Source organism: Entelurus aequoreus, linkage group LG14, assembly GCF_033978785.1.
Source record: "Entelurus aequoreus isolate RoL-2023_Sb linkage group LG14, RoL_Eaeq_v1.1, whole genome shotgun sequence".
Taxonomy (NCBI): domain Eukaryota; kingdom Metazoa; phylum Chordata; class Actinopteri; order Syngnathiformes; family Syngnathidae; genus Entelurus; species Entelurus aequoreus.
Genome location: NC_084744.1, coordinates 43,847,158 through 43,869,567, shown reverse-complemented (window position 1 = coordinate 43,869,567; position 22,410 = coordinate 43,847,158). Strand labels below are relative to the sequence as shown.

At 37.9% G+C, this 22,410-nt stretch overlaps 1 protein-coding gene across 6 annotated transcripts in view; it reads left to right on the top strand.

The window, feature by feature from the left end:
- The window catches only part of LOC133664924 (FERM, ARHGEF and pleckstrin domain-containing protein 1-like), a 138,320-nt gene that overhangs the window by 102,170 nt on the left and 13,740 nt on the right, over positions 1-22,410 (top strand). For 5 of the 6 annotated variants that reach the window (XM_062069951.1, XM_062069953.1, XM_062069954.1 and 2 more), the window contains 11 exons: positions 2,090-2,277; positions 7,194-7,283; positions 9,679-9,812; positions 14,237-14,318; positions 14,384-14,621; positions 15,652-15,782; positions 15,872-15,940; positions 17,659-17,748; positions 18,014-18,096; positions 18,190-18,302; positions 21,782-21,945. In XM_062069951.1, coding sequence (XP_061925935.1) covers positions 2,090-2,277; positions 7,194-7,283; positions 9,679-9,812; positions 14,237-14,318; positions 14,384-14,621; positions 15,652-15,782; positions 15,872-15,940; positions 17,659-17,748; positions 18,014-18,096; positions 18,190-18,302; positions 21,782-21,945 — 1,382 coding nt within the window. The remainder of the gene's footprint in view (positions 1-2,089; positions 2,278-7,193; positions 7,284-9,678; positions 9,813-14,236; positions 14,319-14,383; positions 14,622-15,651; positions 15,783-15,871; positions 15,941-17,658; positions 17,749-18,013; positions 18,097-18,189; positions 18,303-21,781; positions 21,946-22,410) is intronic. The other variant, XM_062069957.1, reaches the window with a different exon arrangement.

Genomic DNA, 22,410 nt, shown 5'->3' with positions numbered 1-22,410 from the left:
GAGAAATGTTGTTCTTAAACAATTTGCTTACGCATTTGTTGACAATGTGGTGACCCTCGCCCCATCCTTGTTTGTGAATGACTGAGCATTTCATGGAAGCTGCTTTTATACCCAATCATGGCACCCACTTGTTCCCAATTAGCCTGTTCACCTGTGGGATGTTCCAAATAAGTGTTTGATGAGCATTTCTTCAACTTTCTCAGTCTTTTTTGCCACCTGTGCCAGCTTTTTTGAAACATGTTGCAGGCATCAAATTCCAAATGAGCTAATATTTGCATAAAATAACAACGTTTTCCAGTTCGAACGTTAAGTATCTTGTCTTTGCAGTCTATTCAATTGAAAATAAGTTGAAAAGGATTAGCAAATCATTGTATTCTGTTTTTATTTACCATTTACACAATGTGCCAACTTCACTGGTTTTGTGTTTTGTACTTTGATACATGCACTCACTAACTCAACACAACACAAAAATACTGTAGTGATGATGCTCGTTTATTGACACTACACTTGACACTTAAGTTGCATAAAGTGTTGTGAGTCTGCATTGCATTGTGTAACTAATACAACTAAAAATATTCTAATACAACTTGTGCATCATTCTAGCTCATGTGTTGGATGTCAGTAGATAGTGTAGCTGTCCCTAATGTTGTGTCCTGTGAGTAAACACTAAAACATCATTGTACATTACTGGCTAAGGATTGCATGACTTTTACAGTAATTTACTGTGAAATATTTCACAGCAATTTACTCTAACTGCAGAACTGGGATTTTACAGGTGATTGCAATACACTTACACAAATATAATTTAACTTCACAATTGTAATATTATAATTTAATAAATCTCACAGCATGCAGCCACGTATTGTACAAGAGTGTGCAAATTAGTGTATAGTTCCCCTTAATTGGTTTCAGTTTACAATCATTTGTTGCAATATTATTATATTATGACTACGATCATGGTTATAGTGTGAAATAACAGTTACTGTATTTTTCGGAGTATAAGGCGCACCGGAGTATAAGTCGCACCTGCCGAAAATGCATAATAAAGAAGGAAAAAAACATATATAAGTCGCACTGGAGTATAAGTCGCATTTTTTGGGGAAATGTATTTGATAAAACCCAACACCAAGAATAGACATTTGAAAGGCAATTTAAAATAAATAAAGAATAGGGAACAACAGGCTGAATAAGTGTATGTTATATGAGGCATAAATAACCAACTGAGAACGTGCCTGGTCTGTTAACGTAACATATTATGGTAAGAGTCATTCAAATAACTATAACATATAGAACATGCTATACGTTTACCAACCATTCTGTCACTCCTAATCGCTAAATCCCATGAAATCTTATACGTCTAGTCTCTTACGTGAATGAGCTAAATAATATTTGATATTTTACGGTAATGTTTTACCTCCCTGCTTGGCACTCAGCATCAAGGGTTGGAGTTGGGGGTTAAATCACCAAAATGATTCCCGGGCGCGGCGCCGCTGCTGCCCACTGCTCCCCAAGGGGATGGGTCAAATGCAGAGGACAAATTTCACCACATCTAGTGTGTGTGTGTGACAATCATTGGTACTTTAATCTTTAATCTTTAATAATTTCACACATAAATCGCTCCTGAGTATAAGTCGCCCCCCCCCCCCGGCCAAACTACGAAAAAAAAACGTGACTTACAGTCCGAAAAATACGGTAATTTCCGTGAAATGTAAGAGTATCGTAATTTTTCAAGTCATTAGTCGTAGTGTTACAGTCTATTTTGATTACTGTAAAGACTAATGTTTCTGGAAATGCTGTGAAATCCTTTTTTGCAGTGCAGGCTGCATAAAGGCTGCCAAAGTTGTCTGGACTTCAGAGTGAGTCACTGCTGATGTTTCGCCACTAAACGGCAGACATCTTCCTCTTTGGCTAGGAAAACCGAGGCACACTCAGAGAGTAACTTTCTGTCAATAACTGTCTCTTAGTCTTCTCTATGAGCCGCGTTGAAGTACATGTCAAATAGGATTTCATTAAGGAAGTGAGCAACAAATCATTTTGCCTGGATTGTGTCATTCTTGCTGAGTTTTCACGGGTGTGTCTCTCTTAACAGGAGCGCTGACAAACAGTCCCTACCTGTCCACGTCTCCCGGACACTCAAACGGGCTGCTTAACGGCCAGATGTCCTTGGAGGTGGGAAGTCACAGTCCTGATGTTCGCCAGCCGTCCCCACTCACCAGCCCTCTCCTCAACGACGCCTGCAGCATTCGCACTGATGATGAAGACGAGGTTCGGAGGAAGGTTGGTGCTTTTGTTGCCATTTTAGCCCCTGTGAATGCTACCTGTCGTAAAAACTCTATATCACATGTGTCAGACTCAAGCCTGACACGTCATTTAACCTCTTAAGGCCCAAGCTGTTTGTTTACATGCTTTTTTTGATTTCTCTTTGCTATTTGGGCTTATTGGACCCTAATTAGAATAAAAACTAAGAATCATCTTTTGCTATGATGTACTTAGTCCATAAGTACACACACGTGTACTTCATGTTTAGTGGCATGATAATTCTTATTTTTACACTTTTTTTCCCAAATTCCATTGTATGTTATACTCTTCTGACACCACCAGATGGCAGTATAAGTGTCCACATAAGCGGCCATAAGACCCCGATTCAGTAGTGTACACAATTTTGGAAATACGAGCTAAAAGGTGCTGTCCACGCATGTGGCCACTAAGCCTTTAGATGTTGTGGCCCGCGAAAGCCTGGAGATATTGTGCAGACTTCAGCTCTCTTACTAAATGTTTTCATTGATTCCATTTTGACAGAAAAACATGTATTTATGGGAAATTCCATATGTTTTCAACTTTGATATTATCTGCTCATGTAACAAATAGTCAATTGTTATTGGTGTGAATCTTTGGGCACCTCGCCATTCGATTCCCATTCTTGGGGTGAGGATTTGATTCATAATCGATTCTCGATTCAAACTGATTTTTGCAATGTATTATTTGGTATAATAATACCTTAACAAAACAGCTTACTTATTTTTGGTTGCTGATGTATGACACATACCTGCACCAAGTAAGCATAGTTATGCATGTTTCTTTTTAAATAATTTTTGTAATAATTTGTCCAAAAAAATAAACAACTAAATTCGATTTTTTTAAATAATTTTTATTATTATTATTATTATTTTTTTGTTTCTTTGTTTTTTTGTCCTGTCCAGCTTCTCAGGCAAATCATATAGTTGATGTAGATGCCCATATCGGCTGTACAAATTTACTTTACAAAAGTAAAAAATTATTAATCAATTTGCAATCGAGATGAACTAGAATCGCGATTCAGATGTGATAAAACATTTTTTTAAAATAATAATGGATTATATTTATATAGCGCTTTTCTAGACACTCAAAGCGCTTCACAGAGAAGTGAGAAGCCATCATTCATTCACAGCTGGTGGTGGTAAGCTACATTTGTAGCCACAGCTGCCCTGGGGTAGACTGACGGAAGCGTGGCTGTCAGTTTGCGCCTACGGCCCCTCCAACCACTACCTATCATTCATCATTCATTCACCAGTGTGAGCGGCACCGGGGGCAAGGGTGAAGTGTCCTGCCCAAGGACACAACGGCAGCGATTTGGATGTCAAGAGAGGGGGGGGGGCGAACCTGCAACCCTCAGGTTTCTGGCACGGCTGCTATACCCACTACGTTTTTGGGGCGGCATGAAAACATAAAACATTTTTCTAGCACTCCTAACTATTATATACTATATTATAGTTTGTAAAAATAACAATAAATGCTTAAATATCTGCTTGTCACCTTGACTTACGGTTTCAAAGCAAGTTATCCATCAATTTGTACATACAAAAATCAAATAACCAAATGCATAGGCAATAATATAATGAGGCGATTATACTTTTATATTCTTACATTCACTGTTACAAGCGGCCCTTGACTGCGATGTGGCCCTCCATGAAAACAAGTTCGACACCCCTGCTCTATATGGACGAAAGGGATGGTACTTGGGTGGAACATGGCCAGTAAATTTCCCCAAAATTTAGAAAAATCTTCATGGGAACTTTGGTCACTTTGCATTTTAGCACAATTTTTTTTTTTTTTTTTACATCATGATCCTGCTTTTTTTTGCACATTTTCCCTCACATGTATGTTAGGCATGTTACCATGAATTGATTAACGTGGACCCCGACTTAAACACGTTGAAAAACTTATTGGGGTGTTACCATTTAGTGGTCAATTGTACGGAATATGTACTGAACTGTGCAATCTACTAATAAAAGTTTCAACCAATCAATCAATCAAAGGCTAATTGGAGACTCCATGAGGTCAGACTCGTTTTCATTCATGGCAGTATAGATGCACACCTGACCTCATCATTAAACAATTGGCTATAGATTTAACTGTTATGTATAGTTTTACATATACTGTAAAAACAAATCTGTAGACTTTACGGTAAAAAATAATTTAAAACTAAAATTGAATGTGTTTTTTACAGCAATTTTACGTAAAATTCTGGCAACTGAGCTGACAATTTTTTTTATAGTAGGATCTACAATTGTTGTTGTTACAGTGTATTACTGTAAATGAAAAACAAGTACCACCAATTTTTTTTTACAGTAAAATTCTGGTGACTGAGCTGCCAGTTTTGTTTTACCATAAAATCTATTGTCATGTTTTGTGTCCAATTTGACGGATAACTTGCTTTAAAGTCATAAGTCAAGCAGATGTTTAAGTACTCATTTTTATTTTAGCAAAAACATTTTTGCAAAAAAAAATAAAAAATTGGAAAGATCAAATGGAATTAGTGAGCAAAGATAAAGTAATTTATTGATGCATATTATTTCCAAGCTTTTGTGGGCCAGATAAAATGATGTGGCAGGAGTTGGACACCTGTTCTCTAAATTGTCCATTGGCCGTAGTGAATGTGAGTGTGAATGGTTTTGTGTCAACTGCCAATATGAAGGGCCTCTAACGTTCATCATTATTAGAGACAATTTGATTAATGGAAAGGAAGGGTGTGTTTTTTGTGTTTTATCTATTTGACATGCACATTTAAATTGTACTTTATTTACAAAGCAGATCTCCACTGAAACAGTGCTGCTGTTGTCTTTATGATATTTTCTGGTAATTTGTTATTAAAGGGGACCTATGATTATTTTCATCTACCGTATTTTTCGGACTATAAGTCGCAGTTTTTTTCATAGTTTGGCCGGGGTTGCGACTTATACTCAGGAGCGACTTATGTGTGAAATTATTAACACATTAGCGTAAAATATCAAATAATATCATTTAGCTCATTCACGTAAGAGACTAGACGTATAAGATTTCATGGGATTTAGCGATCAGGAGTGACAGATTGTTTGGTAAACATATAGCATGTTCTATGTTATAGTTATTTGAATGACTCTTACCATAATATGTTACGTTAACATACCAGGCACGTTCTCAGATGGTTATTTATGCGTCATATAACGTACACTTATTCAGCCTGTTGTTCACTATTCTTTATTTATTTTAAATTGCCTTTCAAATGTCTATTCTTGGTGTTGGGTTTTATTAAATACATTTCCCCAAAATATGCGACTTATACTCCAGTGCGACTTATATATGTTTTTTTCTTTCTTTATTATGCCATTTCGGCAGGTGCGACTTATACTCTGGTGCGACTTATACTCCGAAAAATACGGTAATTGGATTTGGAGCAATCACACATCAGTAAATCTTGAAGGGACGGACTCATATCATGAAGTGGCACTGTGAGGACTTCCTTTAAATGCCATGTGTGAAAATCGGTTTGTTTCGAGGCATTAAAACTGCACGCAAGTTAGCTTGTTAGCACGAATATCCAACATTGTAACAATATTTCAAGTCCGGAAAAAAAGGTAATTCATCATAGGTCCCCTTTAAGTAGAAGCGTAACGTCTGAATTTAATTGAAGCAAATGTTCTTTGACTCTTTGATGACCTACTCAAAATCAGGAAGCGAGCTATTGGTAGCTCATGAGTATTGGAGACCCTGGTCTATATGTAGCTCAAAAGTCAGCTAAGATAAGCTCCTGCTTACCCATGCCCCTGAAGAGGATACGCTATAGAAAATGTTACTGTATGAACAATAAAATAATACCTCGTGAGCAACGTTCCCTCTAAGGTGCGCGCCTGCGCAATTGCGCACTGCTCAAGCGTCCTCTGCGCACAGCAAATATATGCCACGCACCAAATCAAATCCCATCTGAATTCTAAACAAAATAAACACATTTATTCTGTGTAATTTTGCAATGCAACTTTGAGTGACAGTGACAACAAGCGGCCCTAACGGTGTTCGTCAACACCGTTCAATTGAACACCGCTCAATTATTGTAACGTCTATCGAGATGCTTCGAGGCCAAGAATTATATCGATCACTTTATTGAGCAAAACTGTTTATATTCGGCCAAAACCACACCAAAAACATGAGTAAAAAACTTCTATCTTGAAAAACTAGTCATTTTCTGCCGTACAAACCAGGCCAAAACCAACTTGTCAACTGTCACCAACACGCATACCACTAAGCCACTGGTGCGTTTATGGCCACACAAAAAGTCAGACAACTCAAACACCACACAAAGTTACACTATGACTCCTCAGTCATACGTGTGCTTATTCTACTGTCATTTATTATTAATGTTAATTTATTGATATTAATCATCGAATGCTGTTACTAGAGAAAGTTACAGGAATGCACACTTCATCATATGCTTACATTTCATTGTGCAACATGAGGATGTTTAAGGGGAACTAAATGTGATCTCTGAAAGGGGTACAAATGATTTCCAAAGCAGGACCCTCACCCAGACATATTGTACAATACTAATCCATAGCTTATGAAAAACAAGATTTCTTTTATTTTCATTACAAGTGGCCCAAATCACTAACATTACTAAATAATCTCATGAAAATGATTCCTCTCATTTGAGTGTTATAATAAAAGATTGGTTTGAGACAGGTGTGCAGCTGGTATTGCCACGTGTGATGTTGCTGACATGTGCTCCTCTGAATGCTCAGGGAGTTTTTGTGTTTGCTCACACACATGAACAATTAGAGGGAACATTGCTCGTGAGTATTTCCTTTTGGAAGATTTCCATTCATGTGGTGTACACTCCATCCACCGGTTACTCCGTTTGCGTATTTTTTGCTGAGCATGCTCTCTTTTTCATGCTTTTACAGAGGTTTCCCACGGACAGAGCCTACTTTATCGCCAAGGAGCTGCTGACCACAGAGAGGACGTACGTGAAAGACCTGGAGGTGGTGACCGTGGTAAGTGGAGGCTGAGTGCCAACGCGTCACTTTTCTCTTCTCGCCGGCCTTTGGAGGAGAACATATTGATTATTTGGGTTAGCTGCAGAGCACTGAGGCAGAGCCAGTGCCACTTCTCCACACTTGGAAGCGAATCCTCTCCGCACTGATGTGTCACTGTTCCTGCTAAATAAGATAGAAGTAGATTTACACAAGATTTGCCTGCTTATCGCTCACTTTATGTACAAACCACAAAACCAGTGAAGTTGGCATGTTGTGTAATTCATAAAAAAATACAGAATACAATGATTTGCAAATCCTTTTCAACTTATATTCAATTGAATAGACTGCAAAGACAAGATATTTAATGTTAAAACTGAGAAACTTAACTTTTTTTTAGCAAATAATCATTACCTTGGAATTTATTGGCAGCAACACATTGCAAAAAAGTTTTCACAGGGGCATTTTTACCACTGTGTTACATGGCCTTTCCCTTTAACAACACTCAGTAAACATTTGGGAACTGAGGAGACACATTTTTCAAGCTTCTCAGGTGGAATTATTTCCCATTCTTGCTTGATGTACAGCTTAAGTTGTTCAACAGTCCGGAGTCTCCGTTGTGGTATTTTAGGCTTCTTAATGCACCACAAATGTTCAATGGGAGACAGGTCTGGACTACAGGCAGGCCAGTCTAGTACCCGCACTCTTTTACTACGAAGCCACACTGTTGTAACACGTGGCTTGGCGTTGTCTTGCTGAAGTAAGCATTAAAAAGACGTTGCTTGGATGGCAACATATGTTGCTCCAAAACCTGTATGTACCTTTCAGCATTAATGGTGCCTTCACAGATGTGTAAGTTACCCATGTCTTGGGCACTAATACACCCCCATACCATCACAGATGCTGGCTTTTGGACTTTGCACATCACCTATAACGGATGGTTCTTTTCCTCTTTGGTCCGGAGGACACGAAATCTACAGTTTCCAAAAACAATTTAAAATGTGGACTTGTCAGACCACAGAACACTTTTCCACTTTGCATCAGTCCATCTTAGATGAGTTCGGGCCCAGCGAAGCCGGCTGTGTTTCTGGGTGTTGTTGATAAATGGCTTTCGCTTTGCATAGTAGAGTTTTAACTTGCACTTACACATGTAGCGACCAACTGTAGTTACTGACAGTGGTTTTCTGAAGTGTTCCTGAGCCCATGTGGTGATATCCTTTACACACTGTCGCTCTTTGATGCAGTACCGCCTGAGGGATCGAGGGGATTCAATGTTGGTTTCCAGATTCAATGAACCTTTTGATGATATTACGGACCGTAGATGGTGAAATCCCTAAACTCCTTGCAACAGCTGGTTGACAAATGTTGTTCTTAAACTGTTTGACAATAGGCTCACGCGTTTGTTCACAAAGTGGTGACCCTCGCCCCATCCTTGTTTGTGAATGACTGAGCATTTCATGGAAGCTGCTTTTATACCCAATCATGGCACCCACCTGTTCCCAATTAGCCTGTTCACCTCTGGGATGTTCCAAATAAGTGTTTGATGAGCATTCCTCAACTTTCTCATTCTTTTTTGCCACTTGTGCCAGCTTTTTTGAAACATGTTGCAGGCATCAAATTCCAAAAGAGCTAATATTTGCAAAAAAATAACAAAGTTTACCTGCTGGAACATGAAATATCTTGTCTTTGCAGTCTATTCCATTGAATATAGGTTGAAAAGGATTTGCAAATCATTGTATTCTGTTTTTATTTACCATTTACACAACGTGACAACTTCACTGGTTTTGAGGTTTGTACATTCAATACGGCGACTTTATGCATCAGTCAGACTTCACAGGGAATGTATTAGTGGACACGCTGGGAAATACCAACACAATAAAATTAAGTTGTATTAGTTTTGTTATTAGATTGTGCAGGTGTACCTAATAGTGTGTCCTGTAAATATCCTATATGTTTTAATCATCAGTTCTTTGTAGCATGCATCATTTCTCTCTTCCCTGACACTTTTATCATCTTGTTATCTCCAGCAAAGACTCCTTCTTATCTCATAAATATTTGGGTTGGCTCATGTCCCATCTATGTGCACCATCTCTTTCAAATCCATCTCATTCCTTACTGCTCACTCCTTCTCATCCAAACGACCGGTGCCCTCCTCAAGCCCCTTTCCCAGCTCGTCTCCTTTTAATGATGATGTTTTGTGTCTTATGGGCACATAAAATGCAACATCCTGACATCGTGAAACACCAGATAAGAATGAGCTGGTTAGTGATTCTTTCACCAAAAGCAAGAGAGGGTAGCAGCGTGCTCATTGTGATTGTCAATGTTTCCATTCAGATGGCCAGAAAGTGTAGAGATGGCTTTTAAAATTTCCGGTTTCCCAAATGTGGATTTTTCAATTTATTTTTTGGTATTTCAGTTGTTCCAGAATGCCGTCGGTCAGGATGAAGCCACTCCGGACTCTCTCAAGAACACAATTTTCTCCACCTTTGAGCCACTGCACAGGTTCCACATAGGTTTTCTCAGGGAAGTGGAGCAGAGGATGGCTTTGTGGTGAGGCTCTTCACACACACACACACACACACACACACACACACACACACACACACACACACACACACACACACACACACACACACACACACACACACACACACACACACACACACACACACACACACACACATTCTTGTATTTGTCACCTTCTTGAGACCTCTGAAAAATGCCTCCCTCTTTAGAAACACCCTTTGTAGATATATAGAGATTTGTATTGACAACATTAATAATACATACATACTATGCAAATATAAAAAAGCTAGTTGACAAAAATGAGTTGGAATCTCACAAGAAAAAGGTCACAATTTAAAAAAAATGGTTTTGAATTTTGGCAGCATTATAATAAAAGTCATAATTTTACTCAACGCAAGTCAAAATTTTACAAGAAAAACTGAACATTTGTGCAATATTATGATAAAAGTTGGAATTTTACTCAATAACAGTCGCAACTTTACAAGAAAAGCTACGTCCCACTGGGGTGAGTTTTCCTTGCCCGTATGTGGGCTCTGTACCGAGGATGTCGTTGTGGCTTGTACAGCCCTTTGAGACACTTGTGATTTAGGGCTATATAAATAAACATTGATTGATTGATTGATATTTTGTCATAATTTTACTCGGCAAGTTTTTTTGTTTTTTTTTCCATTTCATTTTCATTCATTTTTTATTTATCTCCTTCATTGATGTGCATCTTTGATCAGTAGACAATTAAACCTCAGCAACTAAACACACATTTACATACCTATGCCTGAGAAGGAACAGGCTGAAGAATATCTTATATTTTCCTGCCCCCTTCAACATAATAAGTAGTCTTGCTTCATGGATAGCATACAAACCAAACCAATACATCCAAATATAATGAAAACCAACAAAAAACGCACAAAAAAACTTCATGACGTACAACCCGAACAAAAAAAAGTAATATACACCTCACGGGATGATACAAAACAAATACAAAACCAGACAAAAAAAAAAGTAAAATAATAAATATAAAGCAAAATGTAGACACTTATGGCTGTCCATATTTTTCTGCCTTTATATATTTTTTTCAATTGGAATATATCTTTACAGTCTTTTATCTCATTGTAAAGAGAATTCCATAGTTTAAGTCACAATTTTATTTGAAAACTTTATAATTTTATAATAACAATTGCAATTTTACTTGGCAAAATTTTGACAAGTCACAATTTTCCTCCAAAAATTTCACTATTTTACAAGAACAACAAAAAATTGGCAATATTGTGATAAAAGTCAGAATTTTATATGACAAATGTCGCCATTTTGCATTAAAAAAGTAATAATTTTACACAAAAAAGTAATGATGTTCCGAGAAAAACATCGCAATATTACAGAAACAGAAAGAATATGAGAAATTGTTCCCAACATTGTGAGAAAGACTGCTATTTTTTTGTTTCTTTGTTTGTTTCTAATTGGTTTTTATTCTTTATTATTTCCTTCAAGTTATTACGGTATGTCTCTATATACATATTTATTTTTTTAAATAAATGTTGGCCAAAGGGGGCGCATTTAAATTTCTTACACACACTTGTTATTACATATGTTGACCAGAGGGGGAGCACTTCAATTTTTTTTACTCACTTGTTATTTCATATATTGACCAGAGGGGGAGCACTTTTAAAAGCGACACACAGTCAATTTGAAAAATCCCTCCTTTTTGGGACCACCCTCATTTTGATAGATTTCACCAACAGGGGTGCAAATGAGACATTCTCTATTAGATGCAATGTTATTGGTACCATGATTTATGTCCTAATTTGTTCACACCTCCTCATATGGAAGCTACTTTTCCTTGTTGATATCTCAACAAGGGTAGAAATACAAGAACACACACACACACACACACACACACACACACACACACACACACACACACACACACACACACACACACGCAACAATGTTTTCAGTTGTGTTTTTTTAGCCCAACTTGGTTTAGGTCTAACCTGGTGCCTCCACATGACCTTATGGAGCTTTCGTCTCCATGGCAACTGTCATACTGCATAAAAGCATACATTTTCTAGTCGCCGGGTTTCGGCTGTCTGATCTCTTTAATGATGTTGTGCTTTCCCCAAAACACACTGCACCGTGTGCCGGTCAGAACCTCAGTTTTTTGATCTCAGACTTCATTTTGGCTTTTTCTGCTAGAGTGCCAATTTATAGCTCAGAGTTAACTTCCTGGCATAAAGCACACTCAAAATGACCCTGAAAGGTTCCTGGCTCATTACATACAAAACCCAAAACCAGTGAAGTTGTCACGTTGTGTAATTCGTAAATAAAAACAGAACACAATAATTTGCAAATCCGCCAATGTATTTCTTGTAAAATGTATAAAAAGGAGTATGGAAGTTGGACAAATAAGATGGCAAAAAGCAAGCACTTTCATGTGGTATTGCACAGAAAGGAGGACTTTTTTTCTCCTCCATTTGAAAATGTGGACGTTATCATCACTACTGTCTGATTCCATTCAATGCAAGTCATCAGAATCACGTAATACACCAACTTATATTCTTGTCTTCATGAAAGAAAGGATATGTTAAACATGCTTGTATTATCATTAAACACCTTTAACTCGTTAACAAAAACCTCTCTTCCGTAAATAAATAAATATAAATCATATATATGAATGAGGTAGATCCCCCTCCACTTGGTCAATTGAAAAGTAGCTCGCCTGCAGAAAAAATGTGTGGGCACCGCTGGTCTAGACAGTTTTGACATGCTGAATGTTGAGTCATGTTCAATTAATAGCATATACACTATATTGCCAAAAGTATTTGGCCACCTGCCTTGACTCACATATGAACTTGAAGTGCCATCTCATTTCTATCCTGGAACATTCAAAGATCTTTCACTGGAACTAAGGGGCCAAGCCCAACTCCTGAAAAACAACCCCACATCATAATTCCTCCACCAAATTTCAAACTTGGCACAATACAGTTCGAAATGTACCGTTCTCCTGGCAACCTCCAAACCCAGACTGGTCCATCAGATTGTCAGATGGAAAAGCGTGATTCATCACTCCAGAGAAGGCGTCTCCACTGCTCTAGAGTCCAGTGGCGACGTGCTTTACACCACTGCATCCCACGCTTTGCATTGGACTTGGTGATGTATGGCTTAGATGCAGCTGCTCGGCCACGGAAACCCATCCCATGAAGGTCTCTGCGTACTGTACGTGGGCTAATTGGAGGGTCACATGAAGTTTGGAGCTCTGTAGCAACTGACTGTGCAGAAAGTCTTTGCACTATGCACTTCAGCATCCCTGAACCCTCTCTGTCAGTTTACCTGGCCTACCACTTGGTGGCTGACTTGCTGTTGTTCCAAAACTCTTCCATTGTCTTATAATAAAGCCGACAGTTGACTTTGAAATATTTAGGAGCGAGGACATTTCACGACTTGATTTGTTGCACAGGTGGCATCCTATGACAGTTCCACGCTGGAAATCACTGAGAGCGGCCCATTCTTTCACACATGTTTGTAGAAACAGTCTCCATGCCTAAGTGCTTGATTTTATACACCTGTGATTAGGACACCTGATTCTCATCATTTGGATCGGTGGCCAAATACTTTTGGCAATATAGTGTATATACTGATATTAGGGCTGCAACTAACGATTAATTTGATAATCGATTAATCTGTCGATTATTACTTCGATTAATCGATGAATAATCAGATAAAAGAGACAAACTACATTTCTATCCTTTCCAGTATTTTATTGGGGGGAAAAACAGCATACTGGCACCATACTTATTTTGATTATTGTTTCTCAGCTGTTTGTACATGTTGCAGTTTATAAATAAAGGTTTATTAAAAAAAAAATAAAAAAATTGCCTCTGCGCATAGCATAGCATAGATCCAACGAATCGATGACTAAATTAATCGCCAACTATTTTTATAATCGATTTTAATCGATTTAATCGATTAGTTGTTGCAGCCCTAACTGATATAGAAGCTGTACATAGACTACTCTTTTTTTAAATATTCAAATTAATTTTACTTTATTAAATTAAATTTTACTTTGTTTAATTTTTTTCCCACTGACTACCCTAAAGTATATTGAATGTTTCATTTGTATTGATACTGTGTCATACAATTAAATGTGAAGGGTCTCCTCACTTTTGTGGGATACACTTAAATTGACATAGTTTTATTTCAAATATTACTAAAGTAAACTATAAGATATATTGTAAAGACAAAGAATGACTGCACCTACTGAAAATAAGCAGCCACTATTTAAATACTCCACACAGTGAAGGTTTATTTCAGTTTGCGCTCAAAGGCGACATCTTGTGGTGGATTTTGGTCATTATTTTAAGAGCACCTGTAACCATACTGGCTGTTATAAATTAGCATGAATATAATTGTGGGGGCTTCGTCACTTACAAATTGCTGATGTAAATGTCTTGTAGGGAAGGGCGCTCCAACGCTCATATTAAAGGAGACTACCAGCGCATTGGGGATGTTCTGCTGAAGAACCTGCAAGGCCTGAAGGTGAGCCGTGCTCTAAATCTGAATGTGTCCTCTCCGGCCCCGCTCTTACATAACTCTCTCCACAGCCACTCGCAGCCGACTTGCACAAGCAGTGCGACGTTCTGATGGAGCTGGAAAAGGCGTGCAAGACGTCCCGCAGGCTGGAGGGTCTCTGCAGGGACTTTGAGCTGCAGAAGGTTTGCTACGTCCCCCTCAATGTCTTCATCCTGAGGCCCCTGCACCGGCTGGTGCACTACCAGCGCATCCTGGAGCGTTTGTGCAAACATTACCCTGCTACTCATGTGGACTTCAGGGACTGTAGAAGTAAGTCACTCCCTAGATCAGTGTTTTTCAACCTTTTTTGAGCCAAGGCACATTTTCTGCGTTGAAAAAATCTGGAGGCACACCACCAGCAGAAATCACTAATAAACGAAACTCAGTTGACAGTAAAAAGTCGTTGTCGCATTTGTTGGATATGACTTTAAAGCATAACCAAGCATGCATTACTATAGCTCTTGTCTCAAAGTAGGTGTACTGTCACCACCTGTCACATCACGCTGTATGAGTTTTTTGCTGTTTTCCTGTGTGTGGTGTTTTAGTTCTTGTCTTGCGCTCCTATTTTCGTGGCTTTTCCTCTTTTTTTGGTATTTTCCTGTAGCAGTTTCATCCTTTGAGCGATATTTCCCGCATCTACTTTGTTTTAGCAATCAAGAATATTTCAGTTGTTTTTATCCTTCTTTATGGGGACATTGTTGATTGTCATGTCATGTTCGGATGTACATTGTGGACGCCGTCTTTGCTCCACAGTAAGTCTTTGCTGTCGTCCAGCATTCTGTTTTTGTTTACTTTGTAGCCAGTTCAGTTTTAGTTTCGTTCTGCATAGCCTTCCCTAAGCTTCAATAGGTTTTCTTAGCTCACCTTTTGTTTATTTTTGGTTTAAGCATTAGACACCTTTTTACCTGCACACTGCCTCCCGCTGTTTCTGACATCTACAAAGCAATTAGCTACCGGCTGCCACCTACTGATATGGAAGAGTATTACACGGTTACTCTGCCGAACTCTAAACAGCACCGACACTCAACAACACATAATTTGCAGACTATAATTACTGGTTTGCAAAAAATATTTTTAACCCAAATAATTGAAATTAGATAATCTCCCACGGCACACCAGACTGTATCTCACGGCACACTAGTTGAAAAACACTGCACTAGAGTACCACTTGCAAATCAAGTTCAATAGAAAACTGAAAGGTAGATTGATAGTAGGCTTTTGAGGAAGTCATAAAATTAGCAGTGTGCATATCTTATTAGGACTGATTGTGATGATGTTTCTCTTCCTGGTTGGTCCGCAGCTGCTCTGGCCGATTTGTCTGAGGTGGTGGAGCAGCTCCAAGGGAGCGTCATGAAGACGGAGAACTTCCAGAAGCTGTTGGAATTAAAGAAGGATTTGATTGGCGTTGATAAGCTCGCTGTTCCTGGTCGGGTACGTTTGTTTATAGTCATTTTTTTAGTTTTGTTGTTTCTTTTCTCACCAATAAGTAAAAACAGCAACTTTTCTTTGCTTTTTCTTAGGAGTTCATCAGGTTTGGCTGCCTAAGCAAGCTGTCTGGAAAAGGTCTTCAGCAACGAATGTTTTTCTTGGTAACACCTCACTTTTTCCCATTAGCTCATAATCGTACTTGCTTAAGTGATTTCGTGTGGGGAAAAAACGATCAAAATTTTAGACTTCCCACAGGCTGTTTTTGTAAATGCTTCGATTTTTTTGAATGTTTGAAATGTGCCCATAATATAAAATATGTGCTTGAAATTATACAGCAACAATGTTTTTAATGCTAAATACGTACACTATATTGCCAAAAGTATTTGGCCACCTGCCTTGACTCACTTATGAACTTGAAGTGCCATTCCATTTCTATACTGGAACATTCAAAGTTCCTTTCACTGGAACTAAGGGGCCAAGCCCATCTCCTGAAAAACAACCCCACACTATAATTACTCCTCCACCAACTTTCTTGGAATTGGGGGTTAAATCACCAAAAATGATTCCCGGGTGCGGCACCGCTGCTGCCCACTGCTCCCCTCACCTCCCAGGGGGTGAACAAGGGGATGGGTCGAATGCAGAGGACAAATTTCACCACACCTAGTGTGTGTGTGACAATAATTGGTACTTTAACTTTAACTTTAACTTGTGCTCCAATATCGGTATTGTATCAAAAGTGATAATAATTTTAAAAAATTTAACCAAAACTAGGGATGTCCGATAATGGCTTTTTGCCGATATCCGATATTCCGATATTGTCCAAAACTTTAATTACCAATACCGATATCAACCGATACCGATATATACAGTTGTGGAATTAACACATTATTATGCCTAATTTGGACAACCAGGCATGGTGAAGATAAGGTCCTTTTTTTTTAAAAATAGAAAAATAAAATAAAATAAATAAATTAAAAACATTTTCTTGAATAAAAAAGAAAGTAAAACAATATAAAAACAGTTACATAGAAACTAGTAATTAATGAAAATGAGTAAAATTAACTGTAAAAGGTTAGTACTATTAGTGGACCAGCAGCACGCACAATCATGTGTGCTTACGGACTGTATCCCTTGCAGACTGCATTGATATATATTGATATATAATGTAGGAACCAGAATATTAATAACAGAAAGAAACAACCCTTTTGTGTGAATGAGTGAAAATGGGGGAGGGAGGTTTTTTGGGTTGGTGCACTAATTGTAAGTGTATCTTGTGTTTCTTATGTTGATTTAATAAAAAATAAAAATAAAAGAAATTATTAAAAACGATACCGATAATTAAAAAAATCGATACCGATAATTTCCGATATTACATTTTGAAGCATTTATCGGCCGATGATATCGGCAGGCCGGTATTATCGTCATCTCTAACCAAAACCATTCTTGTGATTGACTCGCTGTGGCGACCAGTCACAGGAAAAAGCTGGAAATGGAAATTTAAATGAAACACATGCATGCACTTTTGCATAAAACTTATAAACATAATTTCCCTTAAAATGTCTTAGTCATATAAAATAAAATCTTTTAACCAGGCTTTTTTTTTTTTTTCATTTTATTGTTTGTTTCATTATTTAGGTTTTTTTTCTGATAGCTGATGATTGTTTCAAAACTTTGTGCTAATAACAAAATGTATTAATTGCATGAAATCTGTTTTAACCTGCTTGCTTCTAGTATTCTCATAGTTTGTATTTGTAATCTAATGTTCAATGTTTACTTCTATCGATCTATTTTCTATTCTATTTCGAGCTTAGCCCAGCCACCAGTTTAGAAGATTTGATATTAATTTGTTTCCTTCTCCCTTCCACTTCCCCGGCTGTAGTTCAACGATGTTATTTTGTACAGCAGTCGAGGGATGACGGCCACCAATCAGTTCAAAGTTCACGGGCAGCTTCCGCTTCATGGCATGACAGTAAGAGTCTTTTTTAAATTGGAATCAAATGACCGTCATCATTAGTTCAAATAAGTAGCAATAAACATTAGAATATATAGCAGCTCTGTCAACATCTGGATTCAAACCGCACACACACACACATGCATGGACGCAAACACACACACACATACATCCAGGATAACCGCATGTTTAATCCTCCCTCCTGCAATCTCTCTCCTACCGTCTATTTTGGTCCTTGCTGTCCTACTTACCGCCACCCGCTAATGTCTGCGTCTCCTTCCAGATCAGAGAGAGTGAAGATGAGTGGGGTGTTCCTCACGCCTTCACCTTGGTCAGCCAGCGGCAGTCTGTGGTGGTTGCAGCCAGGTAAGAGCAGCAAAGTTAGGGCCACATATAACATCTCATTGAATTCTACTTTCAATGGTTCATCTTGCACGTTTTGTGCGTTTCTCCTTGCAGTTCCTTGTCAGAGATGGTGAAGTGGATGGAAGACTTGGAGAAGGCGATAGAAATGGCGAAAACCAGCAATGGGCCTTCGTCTGACCTGCTGAGCTGCAGTCTGACCGACAACAGTAAGTTTGCACACTACCAGAACCTATTGGTAGGTTGCTATTCATGTTTACTCCCTTGCAGACTCATTTCAATGAGGTGTATGTGAATGGACAGGCAAGTGCACGATGCAACACACTTATATGATATTATTATTAAGAATGGGTTTTTAACGAAATGTCATTGATCAACCATTAGGAAAGTAATAACTACATTTAATTGTCATTATCCGCATGTATAAAGAATTGCTTTTCTTTTCTAATGCAAACTCGCAATAGTAAACAGAATACTCAATAAATCAATCGAAATGGATAATTAGCCCTTAATCACAAGTGTCTCAAAGGGCTTCACAAACTTACGACACCCCATGATCTAAACCCACATCCGGTAAAGAAAACCTCATAAGACCCTGGTTGGGGTAAAAGTAGAAACCTTGAGAAGGGGCCGCAGATGTAGAGACCTCCCTTCCGGGGTGATTGGCTGTAATGGATGTGGAGTGGGTATAATTACTGAATTGTTAGATTAATAGTTGATGTGGGAGTCCAGTCCATCAGGAAGCAAACGGAAATTCATAGGGGGTTCTTATTCCGGGCTCAGCTAGGGCTACTACACACAGTGTTCTACCCCAGGTCACAACTCGGGTCAGCTAGCACTTCTTCCAGATCGGAACCTTTTCAGAAATGGTACGTGGCCATCTGGTGTTCTCTCCGGGCAGGAGAAAAAAGCAGCAGATCAGCTGGTATATGTATATGTGTGTATATATATGTATATATATATATATATGTGTATGTATGTATGTATGTGTATGTGTATGTATATATATGTGTATATATATGTGTGTATATATGTATGTATATATATATATATATACCAGTGGCGTGCGGTGAGGTTAATGTCTGGTGAGGCACTGCATCATCACAGTCAGATTTACAAACATATGAACCCTAAATAGTATCTTATTCACCATGTGATTGGCAGCAGTTAACGGGTTATGTTCAAAAGCTCATACCAGCATTCTTTACACAACTGTAGCACACAAAAAAGCACATTTAATAAAAAAAACATTATTATGGTCTTACCTTTCTTGCTGGACAGCCTTTGCGTGTGTACCACGCCGTTTGAAAAGAACGGGTCTTCTGTCCCGAAGTCAAAAGCAAACCTTTTAGCTCCGGCGTTGGTATACCTTTAATTATTACCTCCTGCTTCGATTGAAAGTCCAGTTTAGAAAACTGTTTTATTTTACATATGTAATCCTCCATGTTTTTAATAAAAGTCCAGGCGAGAGGAAATAAACAATAGCTTGCAAATTTTTTTTCTTTTTTTTTTTTCTTCTGCGGCCGAGGAATGATCTGTGGGCTCACTACCGCCCTCTACCACCAGGAGGCCGGATTACTGCGAGCCTCAACCAGTACGTCTTTTGCAGCAGATTTATGAATGCTCAGCACAAGAAATACGTTACACACATTCAGTTTTTGACAAAATACACTGTACATTATATACCTCAGCTAACTAAACTATGCCATAGTTTAGTTAGCTGATATAATTCATATAGCAATACGGTCTCACTGCACAGCAGCTCAGCAGTTAGCCAAGTCATTGCGCACAATCCATGTTGACGCACAAATCAGTGACGTGCCTCAACTGGCTGCTGATCACCGCACCGTCTCTTCTCAGTATTTGAACGGCAAATGTGAAAATAAAAATAAAAATAATCTAAAACTGGTGAAGTTAAATGGAAAATAACTTTACTATAATCACTGGATACATATAACAGTTTTGATTTTTGATTTTTATTTTTACATTTTTTTTCTTTCCATGACGGCAGGTGAGGCCCCGCCTCCCCTGCCTCTAGTGACGGCACGCCACTGATATATACATACATTATATATATATATATATATATATATATAATGTATATATGTACATTATATATATATATATTATATAATGTATATATATTATATAATGTATATATATGTGTATATATATAATGTATGTATATATATATATATATATATATATATATATATATATGTATATATAATTATACATATATTATATATAATGTATATATATGTGTATATACCGGTATATATAATGTATATATGTATGTATGTATATAATGTGTGTATATATATATGTATATAATTTATATATATATATATATATATATATATATATATATATATATATATATATATATATATATATATATATATATATATATATATATACACTACCGTTCAAAAGTTTGGGGTCACATTGAAATGTCCTTATTTTTAAAGGAAAAGCACTGTACTTATCAATGAAGATAACTTTAAACTAGTCTTAACTTTAAAGAACTACACTCTATACATTGCTAATGTGGTAAATGACTATTCTAGCTGCAAATGTCTGGTTTTTGGTGCAATATCTACATAGGTGTATAGAGGCCCATTTCCAGCAACTTTCACTCCAGTGTTCTAATGGTACAATGTGTTTGCTCATTGGCTCAGAAGGCTAATTGATGATTAGAAAACCCTTGTGCAATCATGTTCACACATCTGAAAACAGTTTAGCTCGTTACAGAAGCTACAAAACTGACCTTCCTTTGAGCAGATTGAGTTTCTGGAGCATCACATTTGTGGGGTCAATTAAACGCTCAAAATGGCCAGAAAAAGAGAACTTTCATCTGAAACTCGACACTCTATTGTTGTTCTTAGAAATGAAGGCTATTCCACAAAATTGTTTGGGTGGCCCCAAACTTTTGAACGGTAGTGTGTATATATATATATATATATATATATGTGTATGTATATATGCGTGTATGTATGTATATATTTATTTGTATATGTGTATATACAGTATATGTATATATTTGTGTGCATATATGTATTTATATATGTATTTGTGTATGTATATATGTGTGTATATGCGTATATATGTATGTATAGGCGTATATATGTGTATTTATATGTATGTATGTATGTATGTATGTATGTATATATATATATATATATATATATATATATATATATATATATATATATATATATATATATATATATATATATATATATATATATATATATATATATATATATATGGTCTCAAGGGTAAAACACTAAAACCATTAAAATTCTACCCTGCTAACAGCCCTGAGCACAACCGCATTAAATGGCACAAAATATCGATTACCGTGTTTGTCGGTTGTATTAACGAGGCAGAACATGCGCTGAATGCCTAAATAGGGATGCTCACCTCAATCCAACCTAATAATGAGCTCAGTGTTATTTATTTGCATCCTGGTGCTGTAACTAACATCTGTATACAGAAACCCAATCAAAATGTCTAAGCTCTCCAAGTGTGTGCTAGTATTCAGCTTCAAGCATCTTCAGCCACAAAGAGAAGATCTTCATCATGGATCATGTTTTGTAAAGGCCCAGCCATTGTCTGCTCTCTTCTCCAACCTTCCCCTCGCCCTCCTCATTGTCCTGCACTAACAACCTCCTGACTTTCCCAGAATGCCCACGGGAGTTCTCAGCGGAGACAGAGTCTGAGGACGACGTGACAGCGTCCCACACCTCGCCGGAGAGGGCCGCCCCTCACCGTGGTAACACAATGGTGCACGTGTGCTGGCACAGGAACGCCAGCGTGTCCATGGTGGATTTTAGCCTAGCTGTGGAGGTACCGGACAAATATCGAGCTCCGAGCTGCCCCCTTCTTCTCTCTCAGGCTCACTTTCTCTACGTTCCCCAATGTTTGCCCTCTGTCGATTCACTGTGGCGGGGGTGTACAGTGGGAACAGGATCCTCGGTTTGATTTCTTTGAGCTAGATAGGGGAAACACTTGACTATTTAGCTTCTACTTACATGGCAATACTGCGTTATGCATGTACAGTGTCTCACCATCACTTTTTCAGTAATAATTTTTGTTTACAAATCAAACTTGGATATACACTACCGTTCAAAAGTTTGGGGTCACCCAAACAATTTTGTGGAATATCCTTAATTTCTAAGAACAAGAATAGACTGTTGCGTTTCAGATGAAAGTTCTCTTTTTCTGGCCATTTTGAGCGTTTAATTGACCCCACAAACGTGATGCTCCAGAAACTCAATCTGCTCAAAGGAAGGTCAGTTTTGTAGCTTCTGT